General features: G+C 39.2%; 1 protein-coding gene across 9 annotated transcripts in view; it reads left to right on the top strand.

Moving 5' to 3' along the window:
- The window catches only part of DIAPH2 (diaphanous related formin 2), an 835,399-nt gene that overhangs the window by 173,175 nt on the left and 635,490 nt on the right, over positions 1-26,734 (top strand). For all 9 annotated transcript variants that reach the window (XM_038415147.2, XM_043492689.1, XM_038415148.2 and 6 more), the window contains 4 exons: positions 6,984-7,102; positions 12,751-12,867; positions 17,451-17,569; positions 22,114-22,178. In XM_038415147.2, coding sequence (XP_038271075.1) covers positions 6,984-7,102; positions 12,751-12,867; positions 17,451-17,569; positions 22,114-22,178 — 420 coding nt within the window. The remainder of the gene's footprint in view (positions 1-6,983; positions 7,103-12,750; positions 12,868-17,450; positions 17,570-22,113; positions 22,179-26,734) is intronic.

The raw sequence follows: 26,734 nt of genomic DNA, 5'->3' as shown, positions 1-26,734 counted from the left end.
TTAATTGAGTAGTTAAGGTTGACCTCTACACTCAGCTGTGATTATATTTGTGGAAAATATCAGGATCAGATGGCATCTTCTGCTGCCAAGTCCTGCACATGCATTTCTCTCTTGTGGAATTTCTTGACTCCACCATTCAGATGTGTGGGAAGTGGGCACGCTTTTAAATCAAGCTTTAATTTATTATCATTGCTTGGACTTCTATTTGTTTTTAGGGATTTGACATTGTATTGCTCCACGGTAAATGTGTCTGATGGTACAAAGGCCACTATATATAAAGCAGATTTGTGGGTAGATTATGACCATAATTTTATTTTACACAATTAACTACAAGTATTACTGGCTTCTCAGCCCTTCCAAGGCAGTTTAATAGTGCATAAGTCCTTCCAAAGGTATTGATGGAGAGCCATAGTAATAAATCAGTCCCCCGCCAATGTCTGTCTTCTGCTTTCATCTCAGTTGAAACATGACATAAACTGGATCTGTTCCCTTGGAAGTTTCTTTCCATTTAGAATAGCTATAATTTTTTTTTCTTTTGACACCACCTGATGAAATGATTCTATTTCCAAAGGAACAATATTGAAATAACTTGTTTCCTGCATTTCTGTGTGTTTATTCCTTTGGACTGATGCTTGAGGCACAAATTAAAGCTCATTCAACCAGAGCTGAGGCAGGGACAGTAGCCAGCCTTGGGTCAAATTTCACCAGCTGAGATTGGCATGGGAGCTTCATGGAGTTCATTGCACGTTCGCCAGGAAGATTATTGCCTTTGAACTGTGTTCAGAAGATATTTTAATTTAGGTTCAGCATCATATATAGACAGTTTCTGAAATTAGAATCTTATGGGTATCTTTGTGCCTATTTATATTATATTTTTTCTGTATCTGGCACTCTGGATTTCTCCGATAAACAGGAAACACCTGCTTATTTTTTAAAATTTGTATTTTCACTAGTTTCTTACTCTTGTTCTTGTAGATTTTATCTTAAGTCTCAGATTTATAAAAATGTCTGAAGCTTTGTTTCTCAAAAGAAGATCTTCATGGAGAATACAGTATTTGTATTGAAAGAAATGAAAACTGCCATGTATAATTTACTGGGAGAAAATCTACCTAGGTCCTTATCCACCAGTTACTCTCCGGGTGCGACCCTTTTTTAAGTTACTGTAGTTACAGTAGGTCAAAAACTGGGGGGGAGGGGGAGTTACAGCGTTCTGCTTATATTAAATAATCCCCTTATGTTGGTCCCAAAGCATAAAATATTGTATGACAATGCTGATACTGAAAAATAGGAATACTATGTGTCACAAGTGCACTTTGAATGTGTACAGCTTAATGTAATTGTAAAACCCAATTAAAATGCACCAGCAGTGTAACAAATGTCCATAGTTTTTGTAACCACACACGTTCCCTTCTTTTTAAAGAAAAACGTAAAGTGTATTTATTTGATTTCTGTGTGGATTTTTAATACGTTAACATCTCCGGGTTTAATTTTTGCAACAGGTATGCAGAAACTATTTACATATGCACTAAGAAATTAATAATTTAATGTAATATATAAATGTTTCCCAACAAAACCCTGAGGATCTATTTTACATATGAGATTTGACAGCTGACTGACAGCTGAAGTGAAATGTGATATTACATTTCATATGCAAAAGAAATTGAGGTCTGGATAAATTTGTAGTTGTGCATTAAGTGGTTTGGGTGTGATAAACTGTGTATTAATGGTGATCTGACAATTTTTATTTTAATTTTTTTCTTGTTATATGGGGATGTTCTGCATTAAGTAGAAGTTAAACCTTAACAATATCAAGTCAATGACTATCTGAAAAGTGCTTTTTTGGGGTAATCTGATATACTACTTCACCAGGGTTAGTTTATGCTTGCCATAATTTTGATTTTAAAATGTGTTGAGCTGAGCAATCAAATTCTCCAAGCAACAGTAGTGTGAAAGTTGTTAGTGTAGACAGGCACTAGCCTCTCCATTTAATAAAATGAGGAATGCCTATGTGAGAGACGATAATAGAGCATTTGTTTCTGGCCTTCAGAGGACCAATGTCCAGTCAAACCTGTAGTATTTGCTTCATACTACACTATATTACCCAAAAATGAAAACACCACTTTGAGATTAAAGGGAATTTATAATTACCAGGCTCAATACCTGCCAGAAATCTAAAAAATTATTTGAAAACAAATGCTAATGAAAATACGATATACCCTATATATTCCCTGGAAGTAAAACTCATGGGAAAAAGTATTGATATCTCAGTACAACATGATAGCCTCACCAAACAACATGGGACAAATACTATTCTCTGAGATGTTTGGGAGGCAATAGATAAAGCAGTGTGTGCAAAGTTAAAACATAATAGGTCAGTGATGATTGAGGCTCAGGAGCCGCAAGTGGCTTTTAATATGTCTCCTGTGGCTCTTTGCAGCACATGATATTAAAACATGGTGTGATTTAATTATTAATCACATGAGTCTGTCTAGATGTCTTGAGAGATCCACAACTATTTTTAATGTTAGTTGTAGTTCAGTATTGTCATGAAATGCTATATAAATATCATTGTTGCCATAAATTATGCAAAAATTACCTCATTGCACGTTAAGCGGTGTAACAGCTGTTATCTGGCCGTTTGGAAAAAGTGTGCGTTCCTTTAAGGGAGAGGGAGCCAGGAAATGACTTTCTGCTGTAGACCAGGTTAGTCTGGGACATAATTAAGAATGACCATACTGGGTGAGACCAAGGATCCATCCAGCCCAGTATCCTTTCTATGGACAGTGGCTAATGCCAGGTGCCCCAGAGGGAGTGAACCTAACAGATAATGATCAAGTGATCTTTCTCCTGCCATCCATCTCCACCCTGTGACAGAGGCTAGGGACACCATTCCTTACCCATCCTGGCTAATAGCCATTAGTGGACTTGACCTCCATGAATTTATTCAGTTCTCTTTTAAACCCTGTTATAGTCCTAGCCCACAACCTCTTCAGGGAAGGAGTTCCACAGGTTTATTGTGCGCTGAGTGAAAAAGAACTTCCTTTTATTTGTTTTAAACCTTCTGCCTATTAATTTCATTAATGGGAACATGTAAATAACTTTTCCTTATTCACTTTCTCCATACCACTCATGATTTTATATACCTCTGTCATATTCTCCCCTTTGTCTCTTCTTTTCCAAGCTGAAAAGTCCTAGCCTCTTTAATCTCTCTTCATATGGGACCCCTTCCAAACCCCTAATCATTTTAGTTGCCCTTTTCAGAACCTTTTCTAATGCCAGCATATCTTTTTTGAGATGAGGGGACCACATCAGTATTAAAGATGTGGGCATACCATGGATTTATACAAGGGCAATAAGATATTCTCAGTCTTATTCTCTATCCCTTTTTTAATGATTCCTAACATTCCATTTGCATTTTTGACTGCCGCTGCACGCTGAGTAGACGTCTTCAGAGAACTATCCACGATGACTCCAAGATCTTTCTCCTGATTAGTTGTAGCTAAATTAGCCCCCATCGTATTGTATGTATAGTTGGGGTTCTTTTTTCCAATGTGCATTACTTTACATTTATCCACATTAAATTTCATTTGCCATTTTGTTGCCAATCACTTCGTTTTGTGAGATCTTTTTGAAGTTCTTCACAGTCTGCTTTGGTCTTGACTATCTTGAGCAGTTTAGTGTCATCAGCAAACTTTGCCACCTACTGTTTACCCCTTTCTCCAGATCATTTATGAATAAGTTGAATAGGATTGGTCTTAGGACTGGCCCTTGGGGATCACCACTAGTTACCCCTCTCCATTCTGAACATTTACCATTTATTCCTACCCTTTTTTCCCATCTTTTAACCAGTTCTCAATCCATGAAAGGATCATCCCTCTTATCCCATGACAACTTAATTTACATAAGAGCCTTTGGTGAGGGATCTTGTCAAAGGCTTTCTGGAAATCTAAGTACTCTGGATCCCCCTTGTCCATATGTTTGTTGAACCCCGCAAATAGATTAGTAAAACATGATCTCCCATTACAGAAACCACGTTGACTTTTGTGCAACAATTTATGTTCTTCTATGTGTCTGACAATTTTATTCTTTACTATTGTTTCAACTAATTTGCCCGGTGCTGACATTAGACTTACCCGTCTGTAATTGCCAGGATCACCTCTAGAGCCCTTCTTAAATATTGGCGTTACATTAGCTATCTTCCAGTCATTGGGTACAGTAGCTGATTTAAAGGATGGGATACAAACCATAGTTAATAGTTCTCCAGTGTGAAATTGTGGTTCTTTCAGAACTCTTGGGTGAATGCCATCTGGTCCTGATGGCTTGTTACTGTTAAGTTTCTCAATTAATTCCAAAACCCCCTCTCGTGACACTTCAACCTGTGACAGTTCCTCAGATTTGTCACCTACAAAAGACAGCTGAGATTTGGGAATCTCCCTAACATCTTAAGCTGTGAAGACTGAAGCAAAGACTTCATTTAGTTTCTCTGCGATGACTTTGTTTTTAAGTGCCCCTTCTGTATCTCGATAGTCCAGGGATCCCACTGGTTGTTTAGCAGGCTTCCTGCTTCTGATGTACTTAAAAAAACATTTGGTTGTTACCTTTTGAGTTTTTGGCTAGCTGTTCTTCAAAACTCCTTTTTGGTTTTTATTACATTTTTACATTGAATTTGGCAGTGTTTATGCTCCTTTCTATTTACCTCACTAGGATTTGACTTCCACTTTTTAAAAGATGCCTTTTTATCTCTCACTGCTTCTTTTATATGGTTAAGCCACGGTGGCTCTTTTTTAATTTTTACTGTATTTTTAAATTTGGAGTCTGCATTTATACCCCAAACTGACCCATTCCCACTGGAAGGCATGGAGGACAGTATAGTTCATGTCAGTGCAGGAATACCCATCTTTTCCATGGACCAGGCAAAGGATTTAAGAGGTATTCCTTTAAAGGAGTGGAAATGGGGAGTTCGGCTGCAATGACTGTTATGGCTGGAAGCCAGCCCCGCCTCTTTATAACGCCTGCCGTGTTAATGCTCATTTGAGAGGGAGGATGGTGTGGTTCCAGCAGCAGGGTGTCCAGGATGTGTAAGGGGGAGGGCTGATGGAAGGCTAGTCAGGTATATGTTGAAATGATTATGAAAATATCTGCACAGTATGCTTTTATCTGCCAGGTACTACCAGACATTTAAGAATAAAGTTGCAGCCTAATTAAACCACAGCCAGCATCTCCTGTCCTCCTTCCAGCATAGACAACATAGAAACAGATAACTGAGCATGTGGACACAATTGATACTATTTTCTCAAATAATAGGCAAGTCCTATTTAAGACCTTAATGTAGTGACTGAAAAGGAAAAAAATTTGAGATTAACAAGTCTTCTCCTTTCATCATGCAAGACTTAGCCTGGTTTGAAGATGGTCATTGCTGTGAGTCAGGTTATGAACCTTGAAAGAATAGTTATGCAATACAATTTTATCGAAATTACGGGATTGGCAGGAGTTTGATAGCATTTCTGAGAATTCCAGTGGTAATTGATAAACCATTATCATAGCAGTATATAATCATAAAAAATTCTTCATTGATGTGAAGAGTTGTCCAGTATTTATTTGAGATATCGGACAAATAAAATTGTGTAACAATTGCAAATGTTATATCTTCAACAAATGAATTAAATATGTATTTTCTGGGAGTGGCTAGGTAGTAATAAAGATAAGCCTGGATAACCATTCTGATCATCTAGGCCGACCTCCTGCACAGCGCAGGCCACAGAATCTCACTCACCCACCCACTCCTATGAAAAACCTCACCTATGTCTGAGCTACTGAAGTCCTTAAATCATGGTTTAAAGACTTCAAGGAGCAGAGAAGCCTCCCTCAAGTCAACCATGCCCCATGCTACAGAGGAAGGCGAAAAACCTCCAGGGCCTCTCCTAATCAAAGCCTTGAACTTCCTATATAATATCCGTGGTAGCAACAGAAGTATCACTAGGTCCAGGTCTCGGTCAGGTCTGTTTCATCTAACTACAGACTCCATATTGCTGACATTTTCCTTTTAGACTCCATGCCTAGTCATCTTACTCTTAGTCAATTTCACCATCTTTGAATATTCCCCATGTGTGATTACTGAATGGCTTTTGAAAACTGCAACTTGAATGGAGACATAGTAACAGACAATCAAGGTGATATATTAATCTCAACAATCTCTAGCTTGGCATGCTGTGAGAATGTTGAGTCACGAAGAAAAAAAGTTACATATTTGTGGTGCATGTGCATTAATGTAATGTACAAAAAAAAATCAATGACTGAGTTTTTAGGTAGTAATTAAACATCAGTTTGAGGGGAAAACTATTGTATGGGCTTCAAGAAGTACCCTGCAGGAAATCAAGCTACATAGTTTTGGAACAGTAAAGCGTAAAACACACGCACAACCCCCGCCTCCCTTTTTTAATGATACTTTTTTGGTAATCCTACAGCAATAAGGTTGTATACAAAAACAAAAATAAAATAAAAAGTTCCTGCCATACTTGGGACTGCTGTTCTTGAATATATCAGTATGTTTTTCTCTATTAATGTTGGTGGTTCTTATCAGTATTTGTCAAACGGACATACACAATTGTCTTAACCACATGCTTCCTTTGGATGTCATGTAATACTGTTTCCTTGCTTGAACTAGTGTGTTAAAAATGAAAGTATTAGCAATTAGTTTACAGTATTGATCTCCTGAAACCTGTAGGTAAAGAAAATCTCCTGTCTAAAACACACATAAGAGTAGAAAGCTAGAAGCAGTATTCTTGCCGTAAAATCTTCCCTTCAGAATCAGACAATGAGCTGTAACCTGTTAAGTTGTGTGGTTTTGTTTTTTTTTTTTTTTAAACAAAGTTGAATTGGTCTTCTGGTCAGTTCTATCTTGTACTAATGTATTTACTGAAGGAAAAAATTCTGCTTAAAAAGGATAAAAAACGTGGTTTTGAAATGTGCCTTTTGAAAACTAGGACCTAAAAGAGAAAGAAAATGAAGAACTAGATATTCAGTTGAAAGTGTTTGATGAAAACAAAGAAGAAGACTTAATTGAATTGTCACATCGTCTCAATGACATCAAAGCTGAAATGGAATATCCTTTTAAAAACTCGCTAATTTATTTTAATTTTTATGTATATTCTCTGTAAATATGTAATAAAATATTTTAGATTAAATAGATTGGTTGGCATGGTTAAATTATGGTCTCTAGGCTCTGTATGTTTCAGGTAGATTTATGTTCAGGTAGCTTTAATTTGAAAAAGTGTTATATAATGTATCAATACACATAAATGCATGTTATCGTATATACTCGATCATAAACTGGTTCGTTTATAAGCCAAGCCCCACAAGATGGATAAGTAAAAATGGAAACTTTTTATGACCCATTCATAAGCCGACCCTGTAATTCAGGGGTCAGCAAACTTTGGCTCCTGGGCTATCAGTATAAGCCGCTGGGCGGGCTGAGATGGTTTACCTTGAGTGTCCGCAGGCACGGCGCTAAACCTAAGTAAACAAAGTGTCCCGGCATGCCAGCTGCTTACCCCGATGGGCCGGTACAGCAACTGGTGGAGAAATTTTTTGGGGGGGAGAAGCTGGGGGTCAGAGGAGTAACCCCTGTGAGCACTCCCCACATGACTCCACCCCTAGTCAGGGATCTCCACACTCATCCCATCCCATCCCATCCCTTCCCTCCTTATTTGTCTCTGGCTGGAGCTGCTCCAGCAGACTCGGCAGCATGGTCTCAGCCTGCTCTGGTGGGCCAGGCCGGGCAGCATGGCATCAGCATGTTCCAGGGTGTTGGGCCGGGCGGCATGGCCGCAGCGTGCTCTGGCAGGCCAGTTGGCATGGCTGTAGCCTGCGAACCCTGGAGCTGCAGCTGCTTCGGAGGCTGGGGAGAGAGCATCGTGGCCAGAAGCTGAGAGATTCTGGCCCCGCCTCTTCCCTTCTGGCTGTGCTGCTTCTCCTTGCTCCCTCTTTTGTGAGGAGGGGCTGTGTCCCACCTCTCCCTCTCTATACCTATTCATAAGTTGACCCCCTTCTCTGATGGTTTCCTTTTTTACTAAAAAAAAATTCGGCTTACGAACAAGTATTTACGGTAGTTTACAAGTTTTGGAGGGAAAGTAATCTTTCTTGAAAAAGGACCTTTCATTAAACCAGTAATTTTGCTGGTAATGATTCTTATAAATTAAGAAAATATACAATTAGGAAAAAATTATGCAATTCAGTTCATGAAGCCAAACGCTTAATTTTTTTGTGGTATTCAAGGGGTGTTTTGTGTACACAATAGGCTACTCTTTTATTAGATAATGAATTCATTTTTATAAAAGCAAAATTCTTTAGTGGGTTTAATAACATGGTATGCACTCCTGAATGTCAGGCATGTCCTTTAACATTTACACACAGATCTTATCTAACTTTCACTGGTATAATATATAATAGACAGGTTGTGATATGGGGACATTCTTAACCTTGCGTTCCAAAGTGCCAACCGTATTCTTGCCCCTTTCTAGCTGATGCCAGTAAACTCATCACATGTGTATGTGCGTAAAGACTCTGGGTGTGATTTTCAACTGCACTTAGGTAAATCAGTTGAAGATATACCTATATAAAACTGGTGTGAAATCAGAAGTAAACATTTAGTTTGCAGCTTTATGGAAAATTTCAGTTTCATTTGGAATGAAAAAAGTTAACTCAAATCCAGAAGTTCTTCTTTGAGTGCTTGTTCACATCCATTCCACATTAGGTGTGTGTGCACTACGTGCACGAGTGTTGGAAACTTTTCTCCTTAGTGGCTCCCATCAGGCTGGCGGGCCTCACGAGCGATATCACTGCGCTGTGTATATATACCCCTGCCGCCCCGACGCCCTCCAGTTCCTTCTTACCGTCCGTGGTGGCATTGGAACAACCTCTCTCTCTCTCTCTCTCTCTCTCTCTCTCTCTCTCTCTCATGTAGGAGAGCAGTCCCTTAGCCTTTAGAGTAGCTGTTATCAGTTAGTTTACATACAGATTGTGGACACTTAAGTCATTAGGTGCTTGGAGGCCAAAGACGCGTCTCGCTTGCCAGATTTTTCATGCCACTCTGAGTGGTCACAGCGTGACAGTTCTGATGGATAACGCTACTGCCATGTTTTATATAAACAAGCAGGGCGGGGCTCATTCCTCGCTACTCTGTCGTGAGGCTCTCCACCTTTGGGACCTTTGCATAGGACGCCTCGAGATGAATTGCATGGACTATCTCCCAGGGGTGCAGAGCTGGCGGACTCCCTCAGCAGGTCATACCGCATGCAGTGCGGACGTTGTGCTTTCGCTCTTCCATAGGTGGGGGTTTACCTGGGTAGATCTGTTTGCCACCAGGGCCAACGCCCAGTGCCTGTGGTTCCACTTGTTCCAGGGCCGCGGCCTGGGCTCACTCGCGGACGCGTTTGCGATCCTATAGAGAGGGGGCTTGATGTATGCCTTCCCCCCACTTCCCTTGGTGCACAAGGTGCGCAGGGACAGGGTGGGGGTGATCCTCATCGCCCCAGCCTGGGCCCGCCAACAGTGGTACACATCGCTCTTAGAGCTATCGGTGGAGGCCCCAGTAGTCCTGTCCGTACACTGGGACCTCATTACCCAGGACAGTGGGCAGCTTCTCCACCCTGACCTGCAGTCACTGCGCCTGATGGCATGGAGGCTTTGTGGCTAAACGCCCTGGAGAACCAGTGCTCCCTTCCTGTGCAGCAGATTCTGCTTGGCAGTAGGAAGCCCTCTACCAGGGCGGCCTACATGGCCAAGTGGAAAAGGTTCTTGTGTTGGTGTGAACTCCGACAGGTGCGGCCCGGCCAGGCCCCGGTGCAGGCCATTCTGGAGTATCTCCTGCACCTCAAGCAGCAAGGGCTAGCCCTGTCCTCACTCAGAGTGCACCTGGCGGCCATCTTCGCCTTCCATCTGGGGGGCTCGGTGTTTTCCCACCCAATTGTGGGATGGTTCCTTAAGGGGTTGGAGAGGGTGTTCCCGTACTCCCCCCCTCCCCCAGTCCCTCCATGGAACGTTAACCTGGTCCTTTCTAAACTCATGGGACCCCCTTTCCAGACCCTCGCTATATGATCTCTTCACCTTTCCTGGAAGGTGGCATTTCTGGTTGCCATTACCTCGGCCCGAAAGGTGTCTGAACTGAGGGCCCTGGCCTCTGATACACCGTACACAGTATTTCACAAGGATAAAGTGCAGCTCCGGCCGTACCCCAAGTTCCTCCCTAAGGTGGTCTCCCAATTCCATCTGGGCCAGGACATTTGTCTGTCAGTGTTCTTCCCGAAACCCTATACGCACCCGAGTCACCTCAGTTTGCACACCCTGGGTGTGCGTCAAGCGCTGGCGTTCTATTTGGAGCGCACCAAGCTCTTTTGCAAATCCATGCAGCTGTTTGTGGCTGTAGTGGAGAGGATAAAAGGCCTCCCATTGTCGGTGCAGCGGATTTCGTCTACAAGCTACATCCCGGGCATGCTATGAGCTCGCAGGTGTTCCGGCCCTGGTGCTCACGGCCCACTCGACCAGGGCACAGGTGACTTCCACGGCGTTCCTGTCACAGGTCCCGATCCAGGAGATCTGCAGAGCAGCCACCTGGTCCTCGGTGCACACCTTCACGACCCACTATGCGGTCAACCAGCAGGCCAGAGAGGACACGGCAGTTGGCAGAGCGGTCCTCCGAGCAGTTGTTCCGTGATTCCTACCATCCTCCAGAGGTAAGCTTGTACTTCACCTAATGTAGAATGGACGTGAAGAAGCACTTGAAGAAACGGTAACTTACTTTCTCGTAACTGTTCTTCGAGATGTGGTGTTCATGTCCATTCCACCTCCTACCCCTCTGTTGGAATCACCGGCAAGAAGGAACTGTGGGGGGTCGGGCCGGCAGGGGTATATACGAATGGCGCAGTGGTGCCACTTGGGAAGGCCCGCCAGCCTGCCAGGAGCTGCTAAGGGAAAAAGTTTCCAACGTTCCAATTAGCGTGCACACCTAATCTGGAATGGACGTAAACAACATTTACTTACAACAATGTAAGTAACTGTTTTTTACCAGCAATTCCTAGGCCTAATTACTGCCATGCCAAGCTGCTTCATACATAGTTCTAAAAATGAAGCTTGACCCCCAACACTAATGTGACAAATATCTGAGCAAGTTCCTCCACCCCCTCCATTCCTTCTCTAAACATGGGAAATGGGATATTGGCTTACTTACCTCATTTACGATTAGAGATGCTGTCTGCTACAGAGGCAGCCACACGCATCTGTATAACTCCAACATTCAGGCTAACAAAGCTGAGCATTGGATATCACTATCTGGCCCTAAATAAGGGAAGTGCTCCCAGTTATTTCCCTATTCATGCCCATAGAAATTAACCCACAGAAGTCACCATGTCATGAGGCTTCCATTGTCGACAAACATTGATGTGAGCTCATACCCCCATATTTCAAATACAATTTAATGGCAAACATGTACCATAGTGTCATTAAATTCCAGCTTTGAACTTTGCTTGTATTTCAGTCCTACTGTTTATACAGATCCAAATGTTCACATGGGAGTCTGAATTATGTATTGTAAATAAAAAAAGAAAAAATAGCTAATTGACTGACTGAGAGAGACCTGCAACTAAACAACCTTTCTTACTTGTGTTGTCCTTAATTGTGAGTCTAAGTCCCATCTTAGCCCCCCCCGGACTTGCTGGTTAGCTTGAGTGTACCAATTGCAGAACTAGTCATGGCAGCATTGATTGAAAATAAATGGTCACGGTCGGTCCAGTGCCAAACAGAAACAAATCCATCCTGTGTACCATAATTCTGTTACACCTTTCCAACATGTGCCAGACGGGATTGGTATGGTGAACTGGCACCCCTTGAATTACTGTGGTGTTCTTTAGAATCTCAGCCCTTTTTTAAGCTGTTAAGATGGCGAAGAAAACTTCACAAATGTATAATGAGTGTAACCAATGCCAGGAAGACTACTTGAGTCTGCAGAAAGCTGAGAAGAATGCCTTCAAGATGTGAACTGTCCCATTCATTTTAGTGGATATTAACTTAGTAACAGCTTTGTTATCAGTTAAATCTTTCACGTTGTCATACCTGTACATTAACTAGTATTTTGTTAGTCAACTTTCAGGCCCACCACGAGATGAAAAGTTGATAGAAACAAATCTCTAGATTCCTTGGATATAATGAGTAGACAAAATAAGTATAATATTCCCAAACAGACATGAAACATGTAATCAATATTTATAATATATGTAATCTAATTTTGTTCCACTCTCTTAAATTAAAATGCCAAATTAATTTGTTGTATGAATTAATCACAGAACCTCAACTCTTAATGATTTCAGAATGTTTGCACCATTATTTATCTTGGTTCATGTAAAAGTATAATGTGTTAATAGGTGAGAAAATGGAAAATACCTCGGGCCCTGGTCCTGTAACAAATAGTACAGGTATATTGCTGAGCCTGTATGCAGCTCATTGAGTTCATTTGGGCTGTATGTGGGCCTATCAGTCCCCATGAACACTGAGTTGAAGGATTAGAGTCTTATTTGGCAGATCTTGTGATGAGCACAGTAAAATAATTTTGGTTAGTTGTAGCTGGAAAAAAAGGAAATGTTTTAATGAGGGGGATTGTTTAGAAGGCAATAGAATTTAATTAGAACAATGCAAGTGAATTCCTTACAATATGAACATGTTCATTTCAGTCATTTGGCGTTTCCTTAACAATCTTTGCACTGATATGAATGAAGTATACCATCTGCTTTATAACATGCTGAAGGACACAGCTTCTGCAAACTATTTCCTCTCAATATTGCAACACTTACTACTGGTCAGGAATGATTATTACGTCAGGTAAGAGTCAGCTCTAGCTGTTCTTTTTTGCTTTTAATATCAGGTGTCCAAGTTGTAAGGTAATGCAAGCTGAAATATTAACACAGTGGATCTCAAACATATGGTTATTTTATAATCTAGGGTGAACTGCTGAACACAAGTTGTCTTTGTACACTTATTTAAAGGGAAGAGTTTCATTATAGTAGACAAAAGGATGGTTTTATTTTTGAGTTCCTTGTGGTTTTTCTTCTTCTGTATCTCTTAACTCATTGAATTTATCCTCACTTTTCTAGCTACAGGGCAGAAAGGTTCTTGTCTTCAGAAAAACTACAATACGTGTTTGTTCATGGTTTTTATTTCAAAACATCTCCATTCCCTTTCAACTGTATATTGTGTCCTTAGAGTGTAAGGTGTTATTACTTATGTCAAGTGCCTAGCATAATACTGAATCAGGCAGGAGAATTGGTGTTTTCATATTGTTAAATCATACAACTACAAGTAAATGTCAGTTATTCCAGGTAACGGGCTTTTCTAGTTTGTAGAGAAAATACAGGGAATTAGTTGGAAGGGATGAGAAAGAGATAAGTTATTGGAAGAGGTTTTTTTTATATTTCCCTATACTATTTTTCTTTTGACTAGTGTGACAGCTCCATTTTGTTTTCTTTTTGCAGTATTTCCTTCAGTTAGACTTGAGATGATTTTTCTGGTTCAACAAAATGGAGTGTGAACTTGAGGTGTAACATTTGTTGCTGATAAACAAGTTTAAATTTTTAAATACAGGGTTTGTCAGCACAGAGAGATTAGAGAACTGTGTGTGCTCACAGTACAGTTCCTGAGAAATGAACATGTTGTAACTGATCAAATACTTGTACTATTGCTAATAAAGGCTGATAACCAGTCACAGCAAATGGTGATCCTTAAAAACTTATTAGTTTTACCGTAGATGATGATAGTGTAATAAATATAAAGGGAAGGGTAACCACCTTTCTGTATACAGTGCTATAAAATCTCTCCTGGCCAGAGGTAAAACCCTTTCACCTGTAAAGAGTTAAGAAGCTAAGGTAACCTCGCTGGCACTTGACCCAAAATGACCAATGAGGGGATGCTTTCAAATCTGGAGGGGCAGGGGGAGGCTTTTGTCTCTCTGTGATGTACCTTTGCTAGGAACAGATCAAGATACATGCCCTTCAACTCCTGTAAAGTTAGTAAGTAATCTAGCTAGAAAATGTGTTAGGTTTTCTTTGTTTTGGCTTGTAAATTCGTTGTGCTGGAGGGAATGTGTATTCCTGTTTTTGTGTCTTTTTGTAATTTAAGGTTTTGCCTAAAGGTTTTGAATCTGATTATCCTGAAAAGTATTTACCATCCTGGTTTTACAGAGGTGATACTTTTACCTTTTCTATAAATAAAATTCTTCTTTTAAGAACCTGATGGATTTTTAATTGTTTTTAAGATCCAAGGGTTTGAGTCTGTGTTCACCTCTACCAATTGGTGAGGATTATCATCAAGCCTTCCCCAGGAAAGGGGGTGTAGGGTTTGGGGGCATATTTTTTGCGAATAGGACTCAAAGTAGTCCTTTCCCTGTCCTTTGTCTAAATCACTTGGTAGTGGCAGCATACTGTTCAAGGACGAGGCAAAGTTTGTACCTTGGGGAAGTTTTTAACCTAAGCTGGTAAAAATGAGCGTAGGGGGACTTTCATGCAGGTCCCCACATCTGTACCCTAGAGTTCAGAGTGGGGAGGGAACCCTGGCAGTTAGTAATCTGCATTTTCAAAATTATGAGCCCGTTTCCAGTTGCTCATAAATTTTGCAAAACTTCCACTGTTCAAGCTGAAATTTTCTAAATAGCAAAACTATTTAGCTACTTCTGGGAATCAGGTTAGGGGAAAAAAATAGGTTGTTTTGGAAACCAATGTTAAAACCAAACAAACCAAAAGGAACAATGTTTCTTTGAGAAGCTTTAATGTGTTTTTAATTTGGAAGAGAGTTGTGGCCCTTGGGACAGGAACAGACTCTTTGCTGTCCCCATGAAAATCCTTTTAGAATAGGCCAAGTTATCAGATTCTGGAGGTAGCCACTTGCATGTGCTCCATCGCTCTTTGCTGGAGGCTTGCTGTTAAAATCACTAACATTCCATCTTTGCTGAGTATGCTCCAATCCTAGGGAGTTTCTACATGCCAGCTAGATTGATCATGCTCCCAAGCCCTGCTCAGCTTCCTATTTGGAGGGCACAGAGCAAGACCTCCAGACAGGACATAGAGTGAAAGCAGCAGTGCTGTTTCCTTTAGATTTGAGGAAGGTGTGCCTGGCTGGGATCCAGAAGGATACCTTCCACTGACTGGTGTCAATGATTGTGTTCACTTCAGAAGCCCCTATTTTTGAGCAAGACCTCATATCCCCTTAACTAGGGCACAGGCACATATATTCCCCCTATTTAAAGATAGGTTGACTTAGAGGTTGCATACAGTCACATCTGGTGGAACTGCAATAGAACTTGGTCTACAATATGACTGTCCCAGGTCTAATCCTTTTAGCCACACTGCCTTGCAGGTGGAATTTACCAAACATGTATGCCTAGCTATGCTAAAGTTGTATAGTTACTTAGGTGTAACTACTGAACCTGAACTTGGGTTCAGAATCTGCTCATGACCCACACAGAGTTGCATATGGTTCCACAAGGTGTTTTAAATACTGGGAAATTATACAGAAAAAAAAACCTGTTAAAAAAAACCAAAGCATTAAAGTCGATCACTCAAATTAGAAAATAGCAGAATTAAGATCGCTTCTTTAATCTTAATTTGACCTTCTTGAGCATATGCATTAGTCTTGAATTGCATTATGAAGTGGTTGTTTTTTCTCAGCTAGGCTGAAAAAGTTCTATTTCATTGTAATCCTACTAATAATTTACAGGTTAAATTCAAATTATTCAAGGACTGTCAGTCTAAAACAACTGCAGTAATTTTCCCCTAAATGCCCTAAATTTTAAACAATAGTTTGATGGCAATAGTTTAATGTACAGAGTATAACTAATATGAACTTAATGTCATAGGACACTTGAAATTCAAATCAGATTTTTAATTCAGTATGAGTAGCATGTGGGGGGGCATGACCATGTTTCAGATAATCGAGGTTGGATAACTGAGGTTGTACTAAGAAAAGGAGTACTTGTGGCACCTTAGAGACTAACAAATTTATTTGAGCATAAGCTTTCGTGAGCTACCTTCATCGATGAAGTGAGCTGTAGCTCACGAAAGCTTATGCTCAAATAAATTTGTTAGTCTCTAAGGTGCCACAAGTACTCCTTTTCTTTTTGCGAATACAGACTAACACGGCTGCTACTCTGAAACCTGAGGTTGTACTGTATCTGGAACAACTCTAACAACACTTAAGTAGTGAAGGGCTGACTATCTTAGAAATGTTAGTGTAATGGGCATATGTTACAATGGTTCTATTAGGTCCATTAGAATGGCTATTAAGTTTAATTTAAAATGGTGTTTTTAAACATATGGCTCATAAATACATGGTTACAAGAAAAAAAGAAAATAAAGCTGCTAATACTTAAGAAGTAAGTCTGTCCTCCAAACAGAATTTAGAAATTCCACGAGTAAAGAAGCAGTACACTGCTGCATATGGTGTATAGATGAGGGAAGAGAAGTGAAACACTGCAAATCTCCACATTCAGCTGGTGTCATATTGAAACAACTCACTCTTATTAGCGTAAGGAAATAAGACATGTACACAATGAGAGTTGAGAACATAAGAATGTACATACAGGGTCAGACCAAAGGTTCCTCTAGCCCAGTATCCTGTCTCCCGACTGTGGCCAATGCCAGGTGCTTCGGAGTAGCTGTAGACTGGTCAGTTGTTTTGGTTGCCTAAACGTGGATTGAGGGAGCCAAACTCCATTTTTTAAAATCTTGTCTAAACTTGTATTGAAAAATAATTTTAAGAAATAAAAGTGCTTTGGTCAGAAATCACATATAATCAGTTTTCTTGGATTCAGAAATACAAGTTCTAAAAAGGTAATGTCCAAACATAAACCTTGAAAATCTTTTCAAATTTAACTTCTCTTTTGACCTATATTTTTGTCAGTCTGAAAAAATGTGTTCTTGTACAGCTACTACAGATTGAGTCAGTATATAGGTCCATCCTTCATTTGGAGTCACTTAAACGGTGTGTGGATTTCAAATAATTTGTTTGTTTTTAGCTCCTTAATGTGACATCATATCTTAGACTTCTTTAAGGAATTGAAGTAGTTTAAAAATTAACCCCATAAAATTACTTAATACCCAATCTTTTTCATATTTGGTAGCTGACAACATTTTTAGATTAGTATTTAGAAATGTTAGAAATAAGCATTAGGGGTGGGTGTGGATTTTTATTTCATATTTCATTTTTCATTCATATTTCATTCTCTTTATGAGAATGACGGTAACAATTGAATAGACAATGTTTAAACACTGCCTTTTATTTTCAGTCTTGTCTTCTGTTGAATTTATAATTCAGGTATTAGAAGTTATAATTAACTTTTTTTCTCTGTTCCATAAATTATATGCACTGTTTCTATTATATTAAAACTACATTGATGTGTACTCTTCTATCATCAGAACTCAGTATTACAAGATAATAGAAGAATGCATTTCACAGATAGTACTGCACTGCAGTGGTATCGACCCGGATTTTAAATGTAGAGGAAGATTGGATGTAGATTTTACCCACCTTATTGGTATGTAAAGTAACTTGTCTCCTTTGGTTTCTTTGTATTTTAGAAAAATAAATATTTTTATTGGTAAGTGTTCTCTTCATACTCCAAAAACAGAACTCCGTAACTTTTAATATGTGGTTTTGGGAATGAACTCAAATTTTCTAGAAGTTGAGAGCTCCACTGTATAGCTTGTAATCCTATTCTTCTAGAACAGCAAAATATTTTACAATGAAAGTATATTACATAGACTGCTCAAGTAGATATGCCTGGAAAGTTAACTATGTTTTATTGAGAACAATGGTCAAAGCGCCACCTAGATTATAATTAGGACTGGCTGGAAAATAGAAAATCTGTTTTGTGAAAATTTTTGAGGTTTTGGCGTTTGTTTTCATTCTGCATCAGTAAGAAACCAAGATGTTTCAACAGTTTTCACAAGAAAAGAAATAAAGAAAAAACAAACAAACAAAAAACCCTCAATCATGATGGGGATAGAGCTCACTCAAGAATAGCTGCTAATCCAGTTGTTAGGACACTCACCTGGATGTGGGAGACTCACGATTGTCCTTATTCTCCCTGATTGGGAGCAGGGACTTGAATCTGGGTCTACCAGATTCCAAGTGCATGTCCTAACCACCAGGCTAATAGCTATTCTGGGATGCATTCCCCAAATTGATACTGTTCCACTTAGTATCAATAACTAGTTAAATATTTATTGATCCAGGGAGACTGACTTGATTGCAGGGCTGTGTGGCATGTGTGCAATTGCTGCTACTTATCAGGAACTGAAACGGAGACCAGGACAACAATCTCACCTGCGTTCTCCATATACACCTGGTGACATCCAGATGGAATGGAGGTAAAGGAACTAGCCTGACTAGAATCCAAAATGCAGAAGGGTGAGGAATTTGGCATGGGGGACAGGAGCTGGGTATAGAATAGGATAGAAAACAGGTTGGAAGGAAAAAGGGTAAAAAGGAGTCGCATTTGAGGCACGTAGGGGTGAAAGGGTGTGTAACCACTAGAGAACACTCCCCTTTAGAACCTGGAATTAAATCCAGGATTCTTGAGTGTCAGCACTCCTGTGTGACCTAGCAAATAATTGTAAAAAGCAATGGCAAAATGTCTGTCTCCTTTCAGTGGTAGGTGCTCATGGAAGATGTGAACTACTACTGGTGTCAGTTACTCTGTCAGCTCAAATGGCAGACACCTGTGCTTTTGCTTTAAGGGTTCGAAACATGATTGTGACCTGTGTGGGCATCTTGATGGTTCCACATGATGGACTTTGTCTTTCAGTTTACTTTTAAAAACCTTTGAAATTTAATAAAAGTTTAAAGAATATTTTTAAGGTTGCCAAGTCAAGCACTCAAATTAGAAAATGTCAGAATAAAGGTTCCCTGTGCTATTTAATTTGCCCCTCCTCTGTGTGTGCATTATGATTAGGCTGGGCAGAAATCAATTTTTATTTTTTGATAATTTTGACAGGTAGTAATGATTATTTTGAACCTTTTTTTTTTTTAAGAGTTTTATGGATTCAAATTTTCAGTTTCACAGGAAATTGAGGGAAGGGGGCTTAGACCATGTGCGGCAGTCAGACAATTATGTAATGACAATAGATATTGAGATTCAATCTGTTAAAGCATTGTAACTGTTAAAACACAAATTGGCAAAGTAAACAAAGTAAATATCTTTAAGTCAAACTCTAAGTTCTCAAGCAATATTTTTCTTTTTTTGCCTACTTGTAAATTTTGATTATTATCAATAGAAATATTTTTTTTCATTGGTTTGTGTGTATGGTGACATCAACTTTACCAATAAAAATCTAATCCTCCCAAGACTAGTTATGACAGTGTTCAGTTGACCACATTTGATTTGCATTGTTCACATTAGCATAAAAATGAACACACTTTTGTTATATTATGTAAGAATAGTTCCAAACTTCAGATTTTAAATTCACAAATCAGTAGTGGAGTTGAAATGTACATGTAATGGAATGTTGTTCATGTGCCCCATATGAAGTTTCTAAGTTGGTTATACCAGCAATGGGCCTAATCATACTTCAAGTATCTGCCATAATCACTGTGGGTGCTTCACTTCAGATGCGCCTGTGCCCTTGATTAGAGATTTTTGGTAGCAGTGCCCTTTCAGCTTGCATATGCTGCCAGCACGCTTCAGCACGAGGATTATATGGGGCTGCATGGGCAAACTGCCCTCAGTTCTTTCTCAGCTGCCTTCAAACTGAGACAGAGTCTGTGTTCTTGTCCTCTCTCGTACTTCAGCAATTGGTTAGTTAGTTAGCCTATAGTTAGTTGCCTGACAGTGTTTATAGTTGTTGGAACAGTTGTTCCCTTTGTTTTTTTCCGGTCTCCTTTCTTCTACTACTACTAATAAAGTAGACTTAGATATAGTTAGTTAAGAGCTTCACATTCTGCATTTATTTTTCATTAATTTACTTGGGAATGTCAGCCTCCCTGGGATTCTCATGCCTTGAGGCTATTTCTGTCAATGACAGGCATTCCCAGTGCCTCCGCTGTTTGGGTGATGCTCATGTCCCCAGTAAGTGGAGCACATGCTTGGGCTGACTGGGCACTACCAAAAATCTCGATCAAAAGGGCAGAACACAAGTGTACCTAAGGTGGAGCACCCACAGGGACACACTTCTTGAAGAACTCTTGTTGTAACTGGAGTTCTCACAAAGTAGAGCCCTGGATTCATGTGCTACTATTCTGTGGTGAAAAATGCACAGAACGGGAAAACATGCATTCAAAAATATAGTTGTTAACACTTGCAAAGTTAGTCCTGTCATTTTGAGAAAGGTGATATGCAGTGCAGAAGGTGATAGGGAGTGTTGTCTTTGAGCAAAACTATGGACAGCTCTCTTCCACCTGACTGCTCTATTTTCCCTAGCGCCTGCACCCTATTGCAGGGTTGTCAGAAGTTCTGTTAGAGCAGATTACTGTGCAGAAATTTACTAGTTCTCAGAAACCAAAACCCTTGTTTTCCTCCTCCCACTTTCTCCAAAGCCATGGAGCCTCAACTGTATGTTGTGGAAGAATGCAACAGACTTGCTGCTCTTTTTTTCATTGTGCAGTGGAGAACCTGTGACCCATGGGGAGCCAATATTTCCTCACTCTTAACATCAACAGATGCTAGAAATTAATCTGAATGGAAATAACCTGTAGACTTAAATATTTAAGAGGCTAGACAGGGGATATGGGAAGCTACTTAAAAGTGGTTTTCTTCCCACTGTGATCATCTATAGAGTCACAACCTAAATAAACTTTCTTGTAACTATATGAAATATTTTTTTTCTGTTTATCAGTAAGTTGAGCTAGCAAATGAGTGCTAGGCACTTTACAGAAAAATAATCAAAGGTGACAGTTTTCCTCTTGTATCTCTTGTAGTTTTAAAATCTATTCAGCGTAGCTAATGCACTTACTTGATTTTTTCTGTTGACCTACTGAATTAAAAATCAAACTTTCATTTTGAACCTGAAGCAGTTACACTATTCGCAAATATGAGAACGTTGGTTCCTCAGTCATGTAATTAAAAAGTACATGATTTTTAAGAACCTCTCATATTTTGGGAGTCTGTTTACCAGTGCTATGTGGGGGGAGGGGGGATTATTTTGTTATACTATATCTTAATTTGAGAAATAATTCTCCTTTCTAATACTAGAAAGTAAGGAAGTTTGAGGGATTTTTTTTAAATAAAACAATAATTTTTAAAATTAAATCAAGGGAAAGATTTAATTGGAAATTAACATTAAGCCATAATGGAGGTAGGCAGTGGGCTTTGTGGAAAGGCACTGGATCAGGACTCGGGACCCTGGCTTGCTGGGTGACTATAGGCAAGTCACTTCACCTCCCCGTGCCTCAGCTTCTGTGTCTGTAAAATGGGGATAATGATAGTGATTTGCTTTGTATAGTGGTTTGAGATCTACTGAAAAGTATTATGCAACAGCTAGGGATTAATCATAAAATATCTGTTGTAATTTGCTTTTTAAAGCCTTCAAGGTAATCTTTACTTAAAAGAACATAACACGTAACTCTCATATGTTAAAGGGGTGTTCTCAAGCCTAATTCCAGAAAGGGATGGCTGTACTAATGTTGAAAACTTGATTAAAGGGGAGAATTACCATATTGATTTACATTTTAAATCAAATGAAAATGAGAAGGGCAAAAAATACCTTGTATAAAATCTAGTGTGTTAAAGACTGAGTGAGAAAAAGAACAAAGCCTGTGGCCCATGCTGTACTTTATATCAGAATGTTACAACTTAAGTAACTATTGGAAAGTAAATGCACTTTTCTGAGCAACAGGTAAAACATTTAGAATTAACATCATATTTCTAAGAAATTTTATAGCTCTGGGTCTATTCAAGAGGCATAGGGAAAGGAGGAAGGGTTCAAGGAAGATTTAGTCCTCTGGAAGACTAAAAATGCTGAGGTGAAACTGTGGAATTTGGTTCTATAGCAATTCATTGCACTTTGAAAATATGTGTATTTGTTTATTACTTAGTAGCACTTACTGTCTTAACCAATTTTGTCTTGGTAATTGTCCTTTTAGATGCATGTGTGGACAAAGCAAAAGTAGAAGAAAGTGAACAAAAAGCAGCAGAATTTTCCAAAAAGGTAAGATCATAAATCATTATCATTTAAGATACAGACAACTGGAAATCTCAGATTAAAACATGCATCAAAAACCTTTTCCCACCTTTCAGCTTAGATAGAGAAACTGATTTGCTGTTGTGATCAATATTTGGCGCATTACTACATAAGTTGTATCCTTATTGCAGAAGTGACTTGATATATCAAGTCTACTGTTCTTAGCTGCTAGTGTACATTAGCTTCAGACAACGATAGGAAAAAAAATCTTGTATTCTAGATCTTATCCTGTACTTGTTTTTTCTTGGGAGTATTGTCAAGTATATTATCTGTGTATACAGAAAGAATAGAGATGGGTAATTGTTATTCAGCATGTGTTGTTTATTTCAAATATGTAATATATACTATACTTCGATATAAGTAGTGGAAAAGATTGCCTTGCTTTATTTCCTTCTGCTCTTGTTTAATGTACTAGAAGGTTCCTTGGAGTTTTGAGAGGTGTTTAAGTGGATATACTAATTTTAGTCTTCAGTTAGTTCCCTTGGTATAAAGGAAATGATGGAACTTTCAATCTTATTTCTCATGAAAGTTAGACTGTGATTAGCTGAAGCTCTTTTCTCTCTTTTCCCTTCCCTTAGTCTTTCTGGATTAAATACAATGGAGTTCTTTCTGGAGAATGAACCTCTCAGATGAACATGAGTTGCACTAAATTCAGATAATTTTTTCAGGTTTTCCTGTAGTTAACTCTCTTCAGAATACAAAGAGTCTAGCGATTAATTCGTTGCTCTCTCTTAAGGATGTGTCTAGATCCATATCTTTCTACTTCAGCAAGGTAAAGTTAAATCAATTTCAGTAGGAAACTGACTACAACTTAGTATCCTTTACTGATATTGACTGTGTGGATGGTCAGTACATATCTTTATAATGGCAACAAAATGCCTACATTCCTTCAGTAGTAATAAACAGCCAGGAGAGCATTCCAGTTCAGTCCTCAAAGTAGTCTTACACTGTTATCTCAAAAAGAAAAGGAGTACTTGTGGCACCTTAGAGACTAACAAATTTATTAGAGCATAAGCTTTCGTGAGCTACAGCTCACTTCATCGGATGCATTTGGTGGAAAAAACAGAGGAGAGATTTATATACACACACACAGAGAACATGAAACAATGGGTTTATCATACACACTGTAAGGAGAGTGATCACTTAAGATAAGCCATCACCAACAGCAGGGGGGGGAAAAGGAGGAAAACCTTTCATGGTGACAAGCAGGTAGGCTAATTCCAGCAGTTAACAAGAATATCAGAGGAACAGTGGGGGGTGGGGTGGGAGGGAGAAATACCATGGGGAAATAGTTTTACTTTGTGTAATGACTCATCCATTCCCAGTCTCTATTCAAGCCTAAGTTAATTGTATCCAGTTTGCAAATTAATTCCAATTCAGCAGTCTCTCGTTGGAGTCTGTTTTTGAAGCTTTTTTGTTGAAGTATAGCCACTCTTAGGTCTGTGATCGAGTGACCAGAGAGATTGAAGTGTTCTCCAACTGGTTTTTGAATGTTATAATTCTTGACGTCTGATTTGTGTCCAACCCCTCAGACAGAGACAAACACCTACAAGATCTCTATCATGCATTCCTACAACTACAGTACCCACCTGCTGAAGTGAAGAAACAGATTGACAGAGCCAGAAGAGTACCCAGAAGTCACCTACTACAGGACAGGCCCAACAAAGAAAACAACAGAACGCCACTAGCCATCACCTTCAGCCCCCAACTAAAACCCCTCCAACGCATCATCAAGGATCTACAACCTATCCTGAAGGACGAGCCATCGCTCTCTCAGATCTTGGGAGACAGACCAGTCCTTGCTTACAGACAGCCCCCCAATCTGAAGCAAATACTCACCAGCAACCACACACCACACAACAGAACCACTAACCCAGGAACCTATCCTTGCAACAAAGCCCGTTGCCAACTCTGTCCACATATCTATTCAGGGGATACCATCATAGGGCCTAATCACATCAGCCACACTATCAGAGGCTCGTTCACCTGCGCATCTACCAATGTGATATATGCCATCATGTGCCAGCAATGCCCCTCTGCCATGTACATTGGCCAAACTGGACAGTCTCTACGTAAAAGAATGAATGGACACAAATCAGACGTCAAGAATTATAACATTCAAAAACCAGTTGGAGAACACTTCAATCTCTCTGGTCACTCGATCACAGACCTAAGAGTGGCTATACTTCAACAAAAAAGCTTCAAAAACAGACTCCAACGAGAGACTGCTGAATTGGAATTAATTTGCAAACTGGATACAATTAACTTAGGCTTGAATAGAGACTGGGAATGGATGAGTCATTACACAAAGTAAAACTATTTCCCCATGGTATTTCTCCCTCCCACCCCACCCCCCACTGTTCCTCTGATATTCTTGTTAACTGCTGGAATTAGCCTACCTGCTTGTCACCATGAAAGGTTTTCCTCCTTTTCCCCCCCCTGCTGTTGGTGATGGCTTATCTTAAGTGATCACTCTCCTTACAGTGTGTATGATAAACCCATTGTTTCATGTTCTCTGTGTGTGTGTATATAAATCTCTCCTCTGTTTTTTCCACCAAATGCATCCGATGAAGTGAGCTGTAGCTCACGAAAGCTTATGCTCTAATAAATTTGTTAGTCTCTAAGGTGCCACAAGTACTCCTTTTCTTTTTGCGAATACAGACTAACACGGCTGCTACTCTGAAAACTGTTATCTCAGAACAAGTATTTCTTAAATGTTAATCTCTGTGATTTAATATATTTTTAAAGATCTTAATTAAGTTATAAAAAAGACCTAATAGAAATGATTTTGTCCTTCTTTTCATTATTAGGAGTAGATTATCAGGCCATAAAATTATTTCCATGTAAAGCATTTCACTAGGGTGGGTTGGTTGGTTGTCTTTAGAACATTTAGTAGTCCTTTTAGTAATTTGCTTTCTCAGAGTTGGTACCAATGTCTTTGTTTTGCCACATGACATTCCACTTTCAGAGTATCCTTTGAATAACTGAGAAGCTGCTTCTCTTACATCAAACACTGATAACAAATGCATTATGATTGCTCTATAAAGTTTCCAGCCATCATGTCTTTCTGGGTCCTGTGAGAAAATACTAAGTGCTGGACGTAAAATAGACCAGAGCAACGTTGATAGATGGACCTGGCCTCAGAATCCTTCTAATTTGAAATGCAACATATTCTGGAATGTATTGGACACATGAACTTAAAACTGAAGCGGAGTCTTGGGTCTTCTCATTCACTTATCAGTGCTCTTAATATTACTTAAATATTGAGTTAAAACACAGCAGTATTGGTGTCGGAACCCTCAAAGTAACAAATGATTTGGATGCTTGTCTGTGCACAGCATTTCTTTACTACTATTTGAGAGTTGTAGAATGTTTTCCTGAGCTATGTCTTTCCATTCTCCTTTTTAAAGGAGAAAGCTTTACAGAATTGCTCCTAAGGAATTTTGATGATCATTTAAAAAAGTTTACTAAAGGAAGCCAAAATAAAAACTTCCATTAGAGTAGAAATAGTTTCAGTACCAAATTTAGAAAATGGTAATATTTCAGACTGGGCTTTACATGCATCCTGGCATGTCGGGGCCAAAAATCATGTCCATCTGGAACATGACCTGTATTAAATTTTGGGGGAAACATTACATCATGAACTGCAGACCAGTATCTTCACTATATATTAACTGTGTATTCAGCAAAAGTGTGCTAATGCTTGGACATAGTTGCAAATCTGCAAAGTGGCCTCGTATGTCAGATTAGACATGGAAGAATTTATTGAAGATCTCCATTTCTTTTTTCTTTGTATTCAGATGTCCTGAATCTCCTGAGATGTAGGTCTGTCTTTATTTATCTTGAGAACCCAACTCTTCTAACATACATGCAGCTCTACACCATTTACTTCTGTCAATGAGTTTTAAGTTTTATAAATATAAAAGTATAGGACTGCAAGTCACTCCTTTTAAACTATGCCATCTGCAGCAGTGATTGCAGTTTGAAGCAATATTCTTAATCTTCAACAATGAGAAACTATACTTACCTTCAGATATATTATTTTAATTCTAACCTATAATGTGTTTTGTTTCTGCTGTGGGGCAAATTAAAGTGACCATCCAAGTGCACCTTGTAGTAATTTAATATTTGCATTAACACAAAATGTGGTCATAGATTCTAGGAGCATTACGTTGTGTATGTGAGAACAACAGTCAGATTGCTTTTTTTAAAAAAAAGAAAAACAAAAACTTCATGGAACGTAAGTCCCCCTTAGAATTGTTACACCTGTTGATAAGCAGGATTGGTTACCCATAGGCCATATTTAACATGATTTGTAATGACATTCCAGAATACTCAAGTTACTTTTAATATTTCAGCTTCATGTCATTTCAGAGGCAACCAAAGTATTCAAAAGGTGTTAAAAAAGTTACAACTTGGAAAGTGCTGGGGGAAAAATTGCTTTTCTGAAATTTATAGCGGGAATTTGTTGTGTAGCTGGATCTATACACATTGTTGTGAATTCTTAATGACCAGAAGAATTG

The sequence above is a fragment of the Dermochelys coriacea genome, chromosome 9, assembly GCF_009764565.3.
Source record: "Dermochelys coriacea isolate rDerCor1 chromosome 9, rDerCor1.pri.v4, whole genome shotgun sequence".
NCBI classification, from domain to species: domain Eukaryota; kingdom Metazoa; phylum Chordata; order Testudines; family Dermochelyidae; genus Dermochelys; species Dermochelys coriacea.
This window is presented reverse-complemented; position numbering and strand designations above follow the sequence as displayed.